This window comes from Diorhabda sublineata, chromosome 6 (assembly GCF_026230105.1).
Source record: "Diorhabda sublineata isolate icDioSubl1.1 chromosome 6, icDioSubl1.1, whole genome shotgun sequence".
Taxonomy (NCBI): domain Eukaryota; kingdom Metazoa; phylum Arthropoda; class Insecta; order Coleoptera; family Chrysomelidae; genus Diorhabda; species Diorhabda sublineata.
The window spans coordinates 30161762-30180372 of NC_079479.1; the positions used below are offsets into that span (position 1 = coordinate 30161762).

Sequence of the window (18611 nt, forward strand, 5' to 3'; positions counted from 1 at the left end):
ACGGAATTATCAAAACTCAAGCAACGCAGATTGCAGCAATGAGAATTTATCTCATTATTTGTTGCGGTATGGGAGATTATAAATACTTTTGAAGCATTCTTGTGATGCCCCACCAAATATTTTACTATCGCCGCAAAAGATATTTCAATTTTACTTTTATGTAAATCTATTCAAAACTCCACTAAAAAATTCAATAACTTAACAAATTATAACATAACCTCTTTAACCTTCGCTTTATTTTGTGTTTTGCCATTCGTTAATATTTATCTCAACGCTCAAAACGCCTCCTAAACAGAATTCACTAAGTCTTAGGGTATGTTCTGTGCTATCAGTTTCACCATTGATTCCTATTCTTTATACGATGGTTTCACCAAAGTTTTAATATATTAATTGAAATATTAAATAAGGTTTTATGTATAGAATCACCTAGATTCGTTGTTGCGCTACTGTTAAATATCAATATAACAAAGTGTATTCTACTATTTCCTGTAAAGTGTGAAAATTTTTAAAAAAGAAGAAGTAGTCAATTCCATACAAAAGTTTTTTGAAAAATATTTTTTGAAATGTCTAAAAATGAAAAAGGATCTAAATTGAAATTAAAAAGGTTTGATAAGATTGAGATATCGGAATCGACTGATCAGATAAACAAAGTGGAGAAATCAGATGGACTTGTAAAGCCCAGATTAAACGACGAAATACAGATGTCCACAGAAAAATCTTGTAATTTCATGCATCCACCTTGTCGTACAACAAACCTAGCGAATAAAAGACTACAAAAACTTAAGCAAACAATACAAAGTGATTTAAAAAATCGGAAACACTTGTCAACTGTAACAACTAAGAATAGTAAGAATCCCAAAGTTGAATATAAATATTATATTTATTCTGTTTTTATATATGCTGCACTCGATTGGCGGATTCGAGCATTGACGAAAATTGATACTCACTTGTTGAGAACTTGGCAATTCAGTCAGCTACTGAATAAGTATACTAAGTGAAATGAGTTTTGTGCAAATTATCCAAACCCACAATAAAATTTCGAGAATAAGTGTACTACAGACAAAATTTTGGTCATTGCCAGAGTTTGCCAATCGAGTATACATATACATTTTTTTAATCAGTTGAGTATTTTAGGTTTGTTAAAACAAAACTTTCAAGAATGTGAAGCCAGTATTTCAAAGAATTCAAGCAAATTGATAAATTCTAATAACTCTGTGAGAATTGAGAGTAATCAACAGAGACTCAGCACTATTAGTAGAATTAACAAATCTACAAGTAACATTGGTAGGTTAATACAATCAGTGCTAACAGTTTTTATGGCCTATATGTATATAACTTTATCAATCAATGTATTTTTACATAATATTTTAAAATTCCTTACAGGTTCCAATAGATCATCCATAAGCTCTCAGCAAGATGTAGTTGGACTAAACTCGTCAGTTCAGACCTTAAAAAAAAATTACCAATCTCCACGAATAGAAGAAAAACCTAACAGAAAAAGAAAATTTTCAGATATTATTCCTCTTTCTTCCGATGAATATATTCCAATTAAAAACTTCTCTGCGGAACCCAATAATATTTCACAAGTAAAAACAACTTCAAATTCGCATAAATCAAAATTATCTTCTAGAGTTTTAAAAATAAAAAGAAAAACTGACAAAATAAATAGTTCCCTAACATCCCCTTTTAAATCAAATAATCAATTAGAAAAACATGAATTAAATTCTTCTACACCACACTCAGTACATAAACTTCCAGACAGTAATAAACCAAATCAAGACACTCCATTTCAGTTATGGGAAAATACAAAAAATAATAGTAGTAATTCAGATTTTGTGAATAAAAACATTTCAAATATTCATGTATCACCAATGTTGAAATTATGTAACCAGGTTGAATCAAATGAAACTGATAATTTCATGATACAAAGTAAACCTCATAGTTTACTACAAAAGCGTTTAAATAGATATAAATTATTAAATAACGAATCACCCCCCCATTCTACGGATATTAATAGAGCTTCTACTAGCTCAACAGTCAACAAAGAACCTACAGATAACAATATAAATTCATCAAATAATTGTATTGTTAGTAAAACTCTTTCTCAGGAAATGATTTCTGCCCATAATACACCCTTACTCGATGGTGATGATCCTTTTGATCATAAAATGGCGATGACAGCTTCATGGATTCAAAATCACCAACAATATAACCCTATATATAAAATTACTGATGGAGATCATGAAAAACTAGCAACTGGAACTAATATTGATAATACCAAAGAAGAAGAAATGGAATGGACAAATGTAAGTATGTTAGAAAATTTTACATATTCTTATTTCAAGTATAAAAAGCTAGTAATGAGAAGTCAGAAACATCAAACGGATTTTGATGGAAAATTTGTTCCTAATTATCACTAAAGAACTATTATTGTGGCTCTGACTGATTCCCACAGAAACAATGTTAATGCCAAGTAAGGGCTCATCATGCTTTATGACCACAGAGCCATCCAAGACTGCACATTTATTGGTGTGCCCAAATGTATCTCAAACACAAAAGAAACGACCAAGCCGCTCAATACTACCACTACAATTACAGTGTCTGACTCAGTGGGGTACCCAGCTGGAAACATTTTCTTGTTGCAAGATTTCTTTGCTTAAAAAGTGAAATTTTTTTCATAAGCTTGATCATTGGTTTCTTCACGATTTTATTGATTCTAACCAATTGATTTCACCAAGCAGTTCAGATTGCCCATCAATATAAGGCACTAAATCGTCCACATACTACTTGTAAAGTCCTCCATATGATACTTGCACAGTTTTAAATTCTATTTTTGTGTTTGTCAAAATACCAAAAGGTTATAAATATAATTTTTTTAATAGAGCATTATTATATTTATTGGCACTCAAAATTCAATTTTGGGACATTTCTATCAAAAAATAATTTGTATCATGTAAATTCTAAATAGTCTAATAAAGGCATTATTAATACTTGTGGAGCTAACAACATATGATACCACGGAATTGACTTAAGGCTTTACCTACCTCAGAAACGTTATAGTGTTGAAAGTATTTTAATACTCCAGAACTACTTCGAGGAAGAAGTCTTGTCTTACAATATCAAAAAAAATTTTTTTTTTAATTAATATATATTTTAGGCTGAACCAGATATTAATGAAGATTCTCAGTTGACTGAAGATCAAAGTAATACCATAGATTCAATTAAACTTAACCAAAAAGAGCAACGTTTGTGTATAGTTGTCGATACAAATGTTTTTATTTCTGATATGGCGAAAATTAATGATATTATTCATTTGAAAGTTACAGGTAAATAAGATGTTGACATATAAGTGAAAATTTCAGTGATTTTGATGTAATAGCCATAAAATTATTTAAAAAACTATTTCTAGTATTACTGGATGATAAATATAAATATAATTGACACTCTTTCGAACAGTATTTCATGTATCGTAGTTTGCTTTCTATTTTTTTTTCCTTTGTTCTTAACTTCTAAGTGAGTCTTCATCGTTTGTTATTTTTTTATAAATTATATTAAGAACAACCTCGTCATCAGCAATGCAACGAAAAAAATTCTTATACGACCTACCCTAAGATTGTACAGGTTTTCCCTGTCAAAATTACGGATTGTTGATATGAGCTGCCCTTGACTTTCAGATAGTAGTGTAGAATTATTTATTCCAAGAAAGACATTACATACGTTAACAATTTTATAAGTCCTGGAACACACTATACAACGACATTCCTTTTAGGTCCACTTCAACCTCTAGTCTACATTCCTTGGATGGTAATAACGGAGCTTGATGAAATAAAAGATAGACCAAACAATAGTTCTTTGAAGAATAAAGTTTATAATGCTATAAAATGTATAAATAAATTCCTAAGTGAAGAAAATCCTAATGTTAAAGGTTGGTTTAAATAATTTCTCTAGTATCCTTAACGGTCAAACTTTACACTGTACAAACTGAACTTAGTGAGTGATATACCCCTATTTTATTGCATAAGAAGTACAAACCATTAAATTTCACTTAAAAAAGAAAACCGCACACTCCATTACTAAGTTGGAACCTTTGGTGGTATTCATACTGAACACATGTTTATACTACCACTACACCAACACTTACAATTACACTGTCTGACGTGCGTTTCAATAACCAAGTTATGATCTTCAGAGACTGAAAACGAAACGCGCGTCAGACAGTGATTTGGTGTAGTGGTAGTGTAAACAGTGTGTTCAACACACTTCATGTTTGAGTGCCCTATAAGATGAATAATAACCTTAATCCCTTGTACTCTGACCGAATAAGAAGGACTAAGGTATGGAAGACCCATTTACAATGTTCATATCAATAGGTATAGGTTTTAAATAAATTGAATAAATAATTTCTGCTAGTTAAACGGACAAAAATTTCATTTTCTCATGTTGAGAATCAATTATTGAAAAATTTATTAATTTCACATTTGAACTACACCATTAACAAAATGAAAAACCTAATGTCAATTTTCAGATTCTAATATATGTGATAATGTTCCAAATTATAGGTCAAACAATCTGTGATATGGGAAAACAAATAAATGTAGGCCCCGCTCAAGATGATAAAATTATAGGAACATGTTTACAAGCAGCTGAAAAATACGAAAGTGTGGTAAGTATTGGAAATTTCCAAGTATTGTAAACATTTTTATAATAATTTTAATTTAGCTAGAAGAAACAGTAATTTTTTTATAATTATGTTTTATTAGTAATCAAAACTTTACAATAGTTCAATAAGCTAATTGATTGGCTTGTGAGCTTGAGCTCCTATTAACATGATGAGGTCATCTCCAGTGACAGGAGATCTTCAACCAACTTTCAAGCCAGCCAGGCCAGTTTGTTTTGAGTCTTCTGTCCGGTTAGGGTTCTAAGAGTGGAGGATTGATGTGCTGTTCTAGTTTATTGCAGTGTTTTATACTTTGATCTGTATCTGATTATACTTCTTGTATATAGGGGTTTTTAAGCCTTGCTGGCCCATCCCAATAGCTTAATACCACACCTTCAAATTGGCTTTACAATAACAAATGCGATTTGATGAAATCAAAATAAAGTTTAACAACAGTAGTTTTGTGATTTTGTAGCTATACCATATGTAAAGAATGCAAAAAAAACAATATTTAATCCATGGGCACGAGCATTATCCAAAGCCTCATGAAGTAACTACGAGTACACTAAGTAATTGTTAATTCGTTTATAGATGCTGCTATCAAATGACGTCAATTTAAAAAACAAAGCCTTGATTAACAATATCGCTGTTAGTTCAGCACACGAAATAATCATGAAGATTATGTCGAAACTAGTCAAAAATACAAAATTTCAAAAAATAAAGCAAAAAATGGGTATGATTTGCTCGTCAATTATCTGCGAATGCGCAAAAGAGGCATACGGTGTCGTTTGGATGAAAATGGACATGATGACAAATCCACCTTGGTCTTTGGGAGAATGCTTAAAAAGGTTTCGGAAGTACTGGAGCTCTGTCTATCGAGACAAACTTATGAAACAGTTTTTATCAACTATTGATAAATTACAGCAACTACTTGACGCCCATTCGACGTGTAAGTATTACCATATCTTTTTGATTTAACATGCTTATTAATCACTATTTTTGTTTTTACCTATATTTTAAAAATTTTGTAATATAGATGTCACCTATTGTCCATCTTGGTTGTTTACCTTTCTATTATGGCTACTTCAAGTGCTTTACACCAATTTTTCACTCATACAAACTCAAATTGAAAATCTGTGCCTGATTACTCGGGCAACAACGAAGCGCACTCACTGGGAACTGCAAACTCATCAATAAGCACAAAACCCATTCTTGAGGGGGTAACGATCCGCTGCAATGCGGGCTGGGCGGAGATGAATGAAGACACTTGGCACACATAGATGACCTTCTGCCTTCTGCTCTAATTAAATAGTCACAAAATCCGAGTAGTGACTGGACACTGTCATCTAAGACGCAATTTCCACACATCTGCGATCACGTCATCTTTGAGTGCCCAGCACTCACACAAGCGCGGTTCAAATACTTGAACAAGCCTCACAAGGCTTCTCGAAGGACATCTGTCTTTGATAATGTCAAGTGGGGCATGACGGGCTATGTGCCCAACGACCCTTGGTTGTACAATATGCTACTATGAACTATGAAGCTCAAATTGTTCAGTTTTATTGAGCCTTGTATGAAGCTGTTGCAGTGTTTAAGTATCAAGATGATATTTAAGTTTAGCATCCAATTATTTTACTTAATAGATTAAAAATTATCTCAACGATTCCTATAATAATCGACTCAATTTATTTTTAATTTTAGATATTACTGATGATTCTGATAAATATCAAGAATTTGTAAAGTTATGTCTTAACCTATGCATTTTTTTAAAAGATTTAGAAGAATATAAAGGATATATGGAAAATACTATAAATGACATAGTAAAAATTGGATAGTATATTTGTTTTTGTTGACAGTTATTTTTTTATGATGAAAATTAAAGAGTTTTATTTTTTCAGAAATTTAGTTTTATTATACCTATTAACCTTTTTGTGAGGCTGTTGTCAATTCACCAAAACAAATTGTCAATGTTCAAAAACCACTTTCTGGAAGAATAATATATAAGATTAGTTATATTTCAAGTAGTGTTACATAAATACAAAATGTTTTTAAAGCTTTAATTGTATTTTATCCTACATATTATGTAAACTTGATCATGTTAAATCGTCCCCGTCCAATGAATCATCGTTTTCTTCGCCGTCTGCATCGTTTGGTACTTCCGGTTGTATGTTGTTCAATAAATCTCTCATAGCGTCCACCAAAGATGCGACGCTAGTTCGGAAATCTCCTACTTCCGTGTTTTCGGCTAAAGGTAAAGCACGGGCGCCATCTTCTTCTCTGGCTCTACAATTTAAAAAAAAATAATAAAGAAAAAGAATATATAAGAACATTTTAAAAAGTCACAAAAACAGTATTTGAGCTATAAGTATCCTAATTCACACTTATCTCACAAGGAAATTGCAAAATTATATAAAATTTGGGATAATGTTTATTGAGCTACGATATGGTAGGACAGTAGGGCATTATTTTACCAAGGGCTTTCACTAATTCTCTGTATCATTCTATCGCGTTTCTCCCTTGGAGAACAGGACATCTGTTGTCCTGCATACACACTATGCCTATAGAACTTCTATACAACTATTTTCAGGATAACATAACTAATCTTTTTTGGTTACAATTATTTATTATTGAAATAAAAAATACTTACGGTTCTGGTAAATTTGGGTTGAAGTTAGGTAAAAACGATCTGAAGAAAATCCCAAGTGTATTTCCACCTTGTTGTGTAAATGCAGGTCGTTTTGGTCGTGTATACAAATTAATGGAATCTTTTGGTGGTAGTGGATCAAAACTCATAACGGGTCCACTACTTTCCTAAAGATATAAACATTAATTTTTATAAATTTCAACACAATAGATATAACCTTATATTTCATATTAAGAATGTTATGTTATAATTCGCGGTAACTTTTAATATACATAAACAAAGTAGTCCGGAATTATGTACCTTAATTTCATGAATTTATGTAAAAAAATAAATGTTATTTTTGTACATAAGTGGTTAATGAAGAATCTTATTATGTCAATTAACTTTTGATAACAGAATTATAGGACACCAGGATCACCATACCCTAATCTATATAAATACGGGGTAATTTGGTAATGTAACTAAATGTTATATAATCTCGTCTTTTTAATTTTCCATTATTTAATGGATATCTTTTCCAAACAAAAAGATTGTTTTGTAGTTATTCTGTAGATGTTATAATTTTTTATTTATTTAAACTGAAAAGTGTGCATGTATTTTTCTATAATTGTTCTCACTTTTTCTTCAAGATAAAATGGATTGCAATACTATTAATAGATCAATCAAAAATATAAATCAAAAACACTATGAAAGAAGGTATAGTCCTTGTGCAACTTCCTCTTATCATTTGGAGGTTGGTGTTTTGAGAGACAATGTTGTCCTTGTAGTAACAAACAGAGCAAAAAATCTTGGAGTGTTTTGAAAATACTTTGAGAGAAAAGAGTATTTAATTTGGTTAAAAAACATTTACTGTACTGTTTTTTCACTTACATCAGTCATGGGAGAAACTCCCTTTATATCAGATAACAAAATGTGCCGAGATATGCTTAAAGGTAAAGATCCGTGGAAGCTTTTCATCCTCTTTAAATCATATTCATTTATGATCGGATCATTTTTCTCCACTCGATCCAATGTCTCATGGACATTTTTTTCCAACCAAGGTATGAGATCACTGTCTTTCCATATGTGGTAACTTCTATTCACATACAAGAGTATCAGTTGAGTTAAAGCTGGTGGTTGCCTAAAATCATTCACAGTAGCAATTCATTTTGGTTATAGAATTTTTTTTAATATACAATCGATATTCAATTATGAATAGCAAGTCGATTCCGACAGTACATCCCAATATTTTTTTATTATCTTTGAGGTAAATTTTACTACTGATATTTGTTTCCAATATTTATGCAAAATAATTGAATTGTGTATATTGTGTAATTTTATGAAATCTGACATTAGCCAACAAGAAATTTTTATCCGTGTGTACGAAAATTTGACAGCTAGAATGTATTAATGATATTGAATTCTGCTTGATACTTCTATTTAATTCAAAGCTATTTATACCCCAGAAAAATTGCTTTTATATTAGTATCCTCGTGTTTTTAAAAGCTACTTCATATTTTATTCAATTTTGGCGAAAATATTTAATCATTTATAGTATAAATTCTTAATTAAATTTATTATAATAAAAAGAAAAAACTCACTTTTTCACACCGTCGGCGTTGATAAAGAATGGATGACTAGTAACTCTGTTATCTGTCTGTATGCTACATTTTTCTACGAGCGGTAGTAATACTCCAGGAAATTTCAAAAAAGCATCTTGTAATATTAGATCCGCTTTGGCGCTATCGCCTAAGTAGAAGTGCGCAACTGCCAGTGAATATGCGAAATTAGGTAACCATAATAAATTTTTGGAATTATCCAATTCAGTGACAAAGTCAATAAACCATTGGTATTCCCTAGCTCTGATCGCATAAAAATCTATAGCTAAAATTATAGCCAACGGATCGCCTTCCGGATCCAGAGATAGTAATAATTTACAAAATTCTAGTGAAGTACGGTAGCAGGCTTTTCCACCAATAAACATTAAATGTTTAAATATTGTTATATACAAAGCTCTAGAAAAAAAAAAATTTAGGTTATGTCAGGTTCAATAATAATACAGTGCAACCTCGATATAACAAATCAGAAGGGAACAAGTAAATATTCGTTATATCAAGTAATTCGTTGAACTGAGGTTTGTTATGTTGAGGTTAGGTTTTTCTAAAATTCATTATAAAGAGGTAAAAAAATAGTTTCATACTATAGAGTTATACATTGGTGGGAACTTTATATAAAGGTTTTGGGTTGACAAAATTCGTTAATTGGAGGTATTTATACTTTTTTTGATAGTTGAAAATTCGTTATAAAGAGGTTGTTCTTAAAAAATATTCGTAATGTAAAGGACAATTCAAGGGGATTACGAAGAATTTGTTAAATCGTTATATTGAGGTATGTTATATTAAGGTTGCACTGTACAATGATAGGAAAATCTCACCATTCCAAAATGGGAAAAATTACTTTGAACAAATATTAAATTCCATATCTTTAGAACACTATAACACCGATTATTTTTTAAATACAAAGATATCACAATTACAAGGAAAAAAATGTTGACCATGGTTTTTACTTAATTAGACAGTAACCTTCTAATTTGAAGTCTAAGCCAAACTGACAAATTGCTGCTATTTCTCTAACAGCAAACAAAAAGTTTAGGTATCCTGCCATAACCACAGTGTGAGAAAAGCAGCTGTCGACCTTGGTCTTAACATAATTGTATATCGTCAGGATAGTGACCTTTTGGTTTGAAATCACTTATCCAAACTGTGAAATCGCTGCTGTTTGGTTTGCATAAGCCTACATGTATCAGTAAGGAATAAATGGCACAAACTCCAAACAAAAAGATTAGGTATCCTGCCATATTGACAGTGTATCTAAATATTATGGACTAAATTCTAATATCTATTTATTTTGGAAATATTTTCATTCATTGATCTTCTGTGTTCAACATTTTATTACAAATTTGTGGATATTTAGTTGACATTGTTGGAGATTCAGATATATTTGCAAGATAGAGTAAACTATTCATAAACAGAATATTGGAATTATTTCTCCCTTTTTCAAATTTCTTCTGTATGTACAGCATTTGATCCTAATTAATATTTCTGATTATATATAATAAAGATCAAAATTTATTACCTGTTCTCTTGTCTCCTATAATCTAATCTACAATTCCCTTGAGCAACGTTGAACAAAGGATGATAAGCATACTCTAAACAATATAGTGCTCTTTCTATCAATTCAGCTGCCGTAGCAAAATCTTCACTTAACTTACAAAGGTCTGATAGTTGAATCAAAGCATCAATATGGCATTTATGTTGATTTATTATATCAACAATCTTATCAGGATCCAAACTCTCCACTGCATCCAAAAATTTATTTTGTACTTGTCTATAATTCTGACTGTGTTCATAGGTAAAATATTGAATGTTGTTTTTGTTTTCTAAATAAGACATGGAAAGACCCGACTTTCCAACATTGGGGAAATTTTCTTTGCAATTTATCATTGTCGTTTGTTTTACATGTCCTCTTCCACCTCCTCGATTTTTACGTTTACTAAAAGTAATATTATTGATCAACATTTAATAAAACAAAGTAACTCACTAAATACTCACTGATCACTTTGAACAATTTTGGGTCCAAAAATTCTTTTCAATTCATTATTTGGATTGAGGTGTTTGTGTTGAATAGACAAAATGTTCTTCCTCACATTAGTTCTATCATGTTTCAGTTGTGAAATAGGAGCAGTGTGTGACGTATAATCTTCGCCCAATATTCGATTAACCTCCCTTAAAGATTTCTCAACTTCATCAACCTGTTAATAAATGAAAATCATACAGTATTTTGGAAAAAATGAACAGAACATTAGAATATCAATAAAAATTCTTTAATCGGCTAATTAGAAGTTTCTTCAGAATTTGCAATGAATTACAATGAACTCAAATGTTCCACTGGATTCCCAATCCACTTTATAATGGGAAAGTGTGAGTGACAGTGTGTCTTTGGTTCATACTTGCTTAAGTATAAGAAAAAACTTATAATTCTAAAAAATATACTTGAAATTAAAAAAAAAATGGTTACTACTGCTTTAAAGTACAAACAACAACTGTAACAAAAAGATTTGCGAAATAATATTTTAATTAAGAACGAAATAGGTTCAATATTTTTACATTATTCAAAAACTAATTTTCAATCAGGGGAGACAGGAAATCAAGGCAATTTATCAACAGAAACAAATAATAAGCATGCTGAAAAGGTCTACAAGTTACAGAAATAAATTGTTTATCGACATGACTGAAAAATCTGCAAATCCTAATGAACTAAGAGAAAAACAATCCAACTTTATGGAACAATTAAATAGCTGAAAGATGTGAGACTATCTCTGTTTAATTATATTTTCACCGATAACTATTTTGATTAAAAAAATCATTACTAAAAACTTCTCATTTTTGTATACTTCCAACAAATTTGAATAAAATTAGAATACTAAAAGAATGGAAAGGGAAGCTGTGACATTAAAAGTTGTTGTAATTGCAAAGTTCAAATTTTTTATTTAAATTGATAATTTGCAGCAATGAAAATCCAATAAAATATGTATCTTATAGACTTCTAATGTCAATGTTTTGAATTCACACAGTATCTTTGTAAGCAATTCCAAAAACTATCCAGAGATCTTTCTTCATCACAAAAAATATTCTAACTTCTATTTTAAAAATATTTTCAATTACTCACATCTGCATTGTCTTCACTACTTCTTTGTGCGTTAGTGTGTTTACCAGATTTTTTCTTCTTCTTTTTCTTTTTTTTCTTGATCTCATGATGTTCTCCCTCACATGATTTTGCAGCTTCAGTCTCATTATCATCTTCTTTCACTTCACTTTCTGAATGTGATTGTTGATTTAACTGTAAAATGAAAAATTACATGATTTCACAATAAAAATATCATACATTAATATAAGGAAAACAATATATTACAAACATCAAACGTTTCGATCCTTTATTTCATCTGAATCAAGGCTAAAAATATATTTTATAACTCAAACATTGAAGATAAACATATCAAGAATGACATTGAAAACGTCTTTTAAAGCTTCAAAACTATTTATAGAGATGTAAAAATTATCATACAGTCCCATCCATCATTTAGATAAGTATTATGTAAATATGTAAGGACTTGTCAGAAGCTATAACCCAGGTTCAGGTAGATCAGCTGATTGCAGATTCTAACCCAGAATGACATTTAGTTCACTGTTTCCTAACGTGGCGTTCAGTTTTTAGTGAAAATTTTAAATTTAAAACATGATCTACAAGAAATTTTGATTTTTATTGCCTTTTTGTGCATTAATTCTCCCATGATATTTATTTAGTTGTATAATAGATTCTAGATGTTTGATAATTGTTATTTAGTAGTTATAAATGTAACATATCAATTAATAGTAGACAGCCATTTGGAGGACTAAATAATATCCAACATTAATTTGTTTTCCAGCAAATAACTAACTATATTCCAGGATTTAACACATCCTTACAAAATTACAGCCATATTTTTTTTATGGAATTGACTATTATTGTAAATACTGAAATAAAGATTTCCGCTATCCCTAATACCCACTGCTCTTTTTCATAATCTCAATTTCAAATTTTTCTCAGTAGCTACATCATTTTCACTATACAGATTTTTAAATTTCATTTCTATCTGGATCCGATCAGTTTTGGATCCCCAATATCAACACACTTCACATATTCTTTTTTGAAGAATTAGGGACTATTGAACAGAAATAACAATCTGGAAATTATTTATTGAAGAGTGACATGGGTTATAGGTCGATCAAAATGTCACTAAACAGAAGTTTGATACATAAATTCATAGAATTACTTAATAAATACTACTTAATAAATTAGTTCTTGAATCTATCCATAGTTTTGTTATTAAAAATGTTTGTACCAATGAAATTCACTCTTTTATTTTTTGATATTTTTTGTAAATGATAGTCGATATTTTTTATTTTGTTTATTCAATATAGAATTAATGATAAATATTGTAAATTATTTCAAGCAATTTGTTTAAAATATTAAACTTTTTTCAATTACCTCTTTATCTCTTAAGCTTCCTAATTTGAGAGAGCTTACATTGTGTTTGTAGCTTAGACAATAATATATTCACTAATTATCAATTTTCACTTACATTGTTTATGTTTAATTGGCTATAGATATTTCATTTATATTTTTTTAATATATAACACACGGAAAATTGCACTCAAAGCCAATATCTAACAAAAAACATAAATATGTATAAAAAGGAAAACAGCGGTTTAAAGTATTTAAAGAGGAATTTTAGGAAAAGATTGAAGATAATAACAATTTTTAACAACTTCAAATTTGGACAACTCACCAAATCATAGCGATTAATATTTAACTGCTTTCGTCGAGCTCCTCCACTTACTGGTGTGTCAGTTTCAGTGTCGGAAACTTCTTCTTGAAGCTCCTTCTCCTTATCTCCTTGAAGCTTTCTTAAAACTCGAGACGACATGATAACTTCTTTTACAAACTTACTTTATTTCAATATTTTCCAATGTACAATTTTCAATCAATCCTTTCTACATCTTGTTTTGACGTTTTAACGTATTGTGATCATAGAGATCGTAAGTAACTAGATTAGAGATGTGAGACAAAGTTGACATAATAATCTTCTTTTTAAGACTATCAAGTTATCATTTTTTAATTGTACGGTGTTTTTATATAGATTATTACTTTTTTACTGTATATAGCGAAAAGTTTTTTCGAATTTAAGCGCTCGATTACATTCTTCTACAATGAGGATGCCTCACGCAAATAAAAATCTGATAATTATAATTTCTTGAGTACTCTCTTTAAGAAACGTACAAATTGTTGAGTACTATCGCATTATCCAAACTTTGTACCTAATATATTATATTCTGATTAGTCAAACTATTTCATCTGATCAATAATTTAATTTTGATATGGACCACATAGATAAATTCATTTATATAAAACACGATTGAAGATGCATGGTCTTACGTCATGCACACAATAGACTGTTGACAGTTTCACACCCAGGGATTGTACTGGATTTTAGTGATAAAAATTGCAGTTCTTTATTATTTTAGGCGTGGTTCTAAATTTACCGGAAATATAATAACAATTTAGGCTTTTCTAAATTACCAATTATGGATGGTAAACTTCCAGCATGTGTTATAGACGTGGGAACGGGGTGAGACCTAAACATAACCCAATTTTGTTTTTGAGTTTACTTCAATTTAATATTTAGGTATACTAAACTAGGATTCGCTGCAAATAAAGAACCGCAATTTATAATACCTTCTGCCATAGCAATTAAAGAAACTGCAAAAGTAGGAGATACTACAACTCGTCGTTTAAATAAAGGAGTTGAGGATCTTGATTTTTTTATTGGTGATGAAGCCTTTGATGCTACAGGATATGCTGTTAAGGTGATTAAGCAAAATATATATATATATATATATATATATATATATATATATATATATATATATATATATATATATATATATATATATATATATATATATATATAATAATTTTAAGTAATATCTATTTTTCAGTATCCAGTCCGTCATGGTCTTGTTGAAGACTGGGACCTAATGGAAAAGTTCCTAGAACAATGTATATTCAAATATCTTCGTGCTGAACCTGAAGATCACTATTTTCTTCTCACAGAACCTCCACTGAATACTCCAGAAAATAGAGAATATATAGCAGAAATTATGTTTGAATCCTTCAATGTGCCAGGATTATATATAGCAGTTCAAGCAGTATTAGCATTAGCTGCTAGTTGGGCAAGTAGAAGTATTGAAGAACGTACTCTTACGGGGATAGTTATTGACAGTGGAGATGGTGTTACCCACGTTATTCCAGTAGTAAGTATCTTCATCTGGTGTAATATACATGTACCATATATATCAAATAAAAATTTTAATATGTACATTTTTAAATGCAATTTTGTTATTTATTGTAGTTTTCTTGTGTATAATTTATATTTAGATTTTATTTTATTTGTGTCTTTAGTTATTTGTTTGTTTGTTTATTAGTTGTTTACAATCTTTTGTAAACAAATTATAAACAATTTTTTGATAATAAAGCATTTCTCTCTCTCAAGTATATATAAAACTGCTTTTTGCAAAAATTGAAATAGAATGATTACGATTTTTGTGGCTCATGAATTCAACTATAGATAGAATCCATCTGTGTGTGAGTGGGAAAAATAATTATATATCTAAGGCTCTTAGTATAGATGTCGATAGTGTAATCAAGGAAATATTTGTTAGAGCCCTTTTGTGGGACCAAAAAAATGACATTCATCACAATACATTTACTTATGCTATCTAGTTGCAAAATATATACCTCCAAATATGGGATTCATAAGTTTAAAAATCAAGCAAAACTTAAAGAAAAAAATAGTAATATCTCCTCACAGGAAGCACATAGTGAGCTCAGGTTTTTTGAATTTAATTTCTGTATAGCTGTAGATGTGCTGAAACTAACCAAAATGTGATTTTTCCCATACCTTTGCAAAATTAAGTGCTCACAAAAATTTAATATTAAATCATTCAAGTTTCTAATAAAATTCACAAACTAATAGAGAATATTTGTTACTTAGGCAGAAGGTTATGTTATCGGAAGCTGCATAAAACACATACCCATTGCTGGAAGGAATATTACATATTTCATCCAATCCCTTTTGAGAGAACGAGAGATTGGCATACCTCCTGAACAATCACTAGAAACTGCTAAAGCAATAAAAGAAAAGTACTGTTACATATGCCCTGATATAGCTAAAGAATTTTCAAAATATGATACAGATCCAGCAAAATGGATGAAAAAATATGATGGCATTAACTCAGTTACAAAACAACCTTTTAGTGTAGATGTAGGATATGAGCGATTTCTGGGACCAGAGATTTTCTTTCATCCAGAATTCTCTAATCCAGATTTTACTATACCATTATCTCAAATTGTCGATGATGTTATTCAAAATTGTCCTATCGATGTCCGCCGACCTTTATATGATAATATTGTCCTGTCTGGTGGTTCCACTATGTTCAAAGATTTTAGTAGAAGATTGCAGAGGGATATTAAACGCACTGTAGATGCAAGGCTAAAACTTAGTGAAACGTTAGGTGGAGGTAGATTGAAGGTAAGTATCTTTTATATATAACTAATTTTAAAACTCAGTCACCTTTGCACCTTCAATTATTCTATGGTGCTCGAAAATGAGGGCGCCCAAAGGTCACCTAAGCCTAATGGAACAAAACACCAGCAGTCTATCTTCACTTTGTTACATCGCAATCAGTTGCACATGTTTTGATTTTCATTAAAACAGTATATTATGTGTAATTGTGTCATCAGTGCTAAAACATCAATCATGTTTATTGTCTGAACATTTTTAATTAATTATGTAAGGCTTCCACAGCTGTTTTACATTACTTGAATGTTTCTTATGCTATTAAGCTCTCTTTGAAAATAACTATAGCTGCATGATGTTTCACCGACTTGTGCAGTAGGTATCTTCAGAAGTTGCTCAGTTAGAATTAATTAAATGTGTTTCCAACTATGCATCCCCTTGTAAAGTTCAAAACGTTTTTGTTAAAACAATTTATAATAATAGTTATATTTTATTTGTTGTTATCTGATTAATTTTATCTAAAACAAAATTATTACAAATATTAGTAAAAGCTTATTAAACAGAAATATATAAATAAAATTTTCAAAACATCATTAAATTCAATTTTTTTCATTGTCATAATGTTACTTATTTATTTTCTCAGCCAAAACCAATTGACGTCCAAGTCGTTTCCCATCATATGCAACGATATGCTGTGTGGTTTGGTGGAAGTATGCTGGCTTCAACAGTAAGTTCAATTATGTCATATTATCTCTTAGTTTAAGTAGCGTTGTGGGCGGCCAAGAGCCATTAAATTCATAGGCCTTCTGATATGTGTGTTGTACGTCAAGTGACATTACCAAATGCCAATGTCCTTTTAGAAGCTGATTTGACTTGAACCTTTTCATGTAATTAGGGAAGCAGTGGCTTGTCCAAGTGTTTGAACCGCGCTTACGCGAGTGCTGGGTACTCTCAGGGACGAGCCCGCCTTAAATATGATATCAATGAGGTATTTCAATACAATTAATGATGTGTTTGTTGATATTGTAGTATTAACGAAAGTTTCAAGATCTTTGGTCCTTTTAAGAAAATGAGAGGCTAGTTTGTTCCACCCCTCAAGGTCTGCAAAATCTGCAGACTTTGCCCTCTTTTTTACCCTATTTTACTATATTACGGTTGTATTTGTTGGGGCAGTGTCCTGTTAGAAGATCGACCAATCTTTTCTGGACATCTCAAGAAGCGCCTCAAACTTCTTAGTTTATGTGGTTATAATTATTTTGGATGGTCTTAGGCCTGAAGTAAGATATCATCTTATTCTTTAGCCATCTATTCAATTTGTTCTTAACGTACATCTGTTGAGGCCACAGTAGAGCTCTGGTCAAAAATATGGAGTGTTGCTCCTTTTTGGCTATGCTGTTTTCTTCATCATTGTCTGGTACACCCTGGTGAGCTGGTAGCCACATTTAGTTAATTTGTTACTAGTAGTAGTACATTTTTTGTCAGACTATATTTGGAAAATTTGAATTTGTGTTGTAACATCAAAACTGTTTTGTTTAAAAATATGTCTTGTGTTAATTTATCAGTGATTCCCAAAGTGGTCCATGGGAAACTCAACAGGGTTCCATATAATTTTAATTGAGAGTTGACTTTTTACACGAGATTTGAGAATATAATAGGAAAATATATTCTCAAATAAAATTTTGAATGTGGTTTGAAATGAAAAAGTTGGGAATTCCTGATTTTTATTATAATAATTACGTTTTCATTTTCTTGATCTAATATTTTGTTGCATACTAACGAAAATTTTATTTTAGCCTGAGTTTTATACTGTTTGCCATACTAAAGAAGACTATGAAGAATATGGACCCAGTATTTGTAGGCACAATCCTGTTTTTGGTACCATGACGTAAACTTAATGAAATTGTATATTAAACAGATTTTTTTATATTTCGTATACACTTTTAATTTGCTAAATGTAAGTTCTAATTTTAAATATTCAATAAAACTTTATTTATTTCTTATGCTTTCACCTCAGGTGTATATACTAATAGGATATATTTAGCAATAATTACGAAATGAATGCGACGTTTTATAGTTTGTTGAAAATTAAACTCTTGTATTAAAAATTTCCTTTTATTGATAGAACTATATCCTATCGAAGTAGAATACTCAAA

The 18611-nt window shown here is 30.3% G+C and overlaps 3 protein-coding genes across 3 annotated transcripts; 2 read left to right on the forward strand and 1 right to left on the reverse strand.

Annotated features, from left to right (window-relative positions):
• Nucleotides 1-231: 231 nt before the first annotated feature.
• LOC130445963 (transcriptional protein SWT1) lies at nucleotides 232-6558 on the forward strand. Its single transcript, XM_056781902.1, has 8 exons — nucleotides 232-846; nucleotides 1135-1284; nucleotides 1384-2306; nucleotides 3158-3326; nucleotides 3770-3925; nucleotides 4560-4663; nucleotides 5249-5606; nucleotides 6359-6558. The coding sequence occupies exons 1-8, from the start codon at nucleotides 564-566 to the stop codon at nucleotides 6490-6492; spliced, it is 2277 nt and encodes a 758-aa protein (XP_056637880.1). The 5' UTR covers nucleotides 232-563; the 3' UTR covers nucleotides 6493-6558.
• Nucleotides 6547-14097, reverse strand: LOC130445965 (transcription factor 25). The gene is made up of 8 exons (XM_056781903.1): nucleotides 13669-14097; nucleotides 12009-12179; nucleotides 10892-11091; nucleotides 10416-10832; nucleotides 8882-9295; nucleotides 8172-8421; nucleotides 7305-7468; nucleotides 6547-6940 (listed from the first exon to the last, which is right to left on the reverse strand). The coding sequence occupies exons 1-8, from the start codon at nucleotides 13804-13806 to the stop codon at nucleotides 6751-6753; spliced, it is 1944 nt and encodes a 647-aa protein (XP_056637881.1). The 5' UTR covers nucleotides 13807-14097; the 3' UTR covers nucleotides 6547-6750.
• Nucleotides 14041-18563, forward strand: LOC130445966 (actin-related protein 3). The gene is made up of 6 exons (XM_056781904.1): nucleotides 14041-14508; nucleotides 14566-14746; nucleotides 14879-15193; nucleotides 15934-16470; nucleotides 17102-17185; nucleotides 18252-18563. Exons 1-6 carry the CDS (start codon nucleotides 14465-14467, stop codon nucleotides 18345-18347), a joined length of 1257 nt encoding a protein of 418 aa, XP_056637882.1. The 5' UTR covers nucleotides 14041-14464; the 3' UTR covers nucleotides 18348-18563.
• Nucleotides 18564-18611: the final 48 nt, after the last annotated feature.

Coding starts and splice junctions, on each gene's coding strand:
- LOC130445966 (XM_056781904.1), top strand. CDS start 14,465: ATGGATGGTAAACTTCCAGCATGTGTTATAGACGTGGGAACGGG. Junction 14,509..14,565: donor GTTATAGACGTGGGAACGGG/GTGAGACCTAAA, acceptor TTTAATATTTAG/GTATACTAAACTAGGATTCG. Junction 16,471..17,101: donor TAGGTGGAGGTAGATTGAAG/GTAAGTATCTTT, acceptor TTATTTTCTCAG/CCAAAACCAATTGACGTCCA.
- LOC130445965 (XM_056781903.1), bottom strand. CDS start 13,806: ATGTCGTCTCGAGTTTTAAGAAAGCTTCAAGGAGATAAGGAGAAGGAG. Junction 11,092..12,008: donor GTAGTGAAGACAATGCAGAT/GTGAGTAATTGA, acceptor ATTTATTAACAG/GTTGATGAAGTTGAGAAATC. Junction 10,833..10,891: donor AAAATTGTTCAAAGTGATCA/GTGAGTATTTAG, acceptor TATTACTTTTAG/TAAACGTAAAAATCGAGGAG.
- LOC130445963 (XM_056781902.1), top strand. CDS start 564: ATGTCTAAAAATGAAAAAGGATCTAAATTGAAATTAAAAAGGTTTGAT. Junction 3,327..3,769: donor TATTCATTTGAAAGTTACAG/GTAAATAAGATG, acceptor CATTCCTTTTAG/GTCCACTTCAACCTCTAGTC. Junction 3,926..4,559: donor AGAAAATCCTAATGTTAAAG/GTTGGTTTAAAT, acceptor TCCAAATTATAG/GTCAAACAATCTGTGATATG.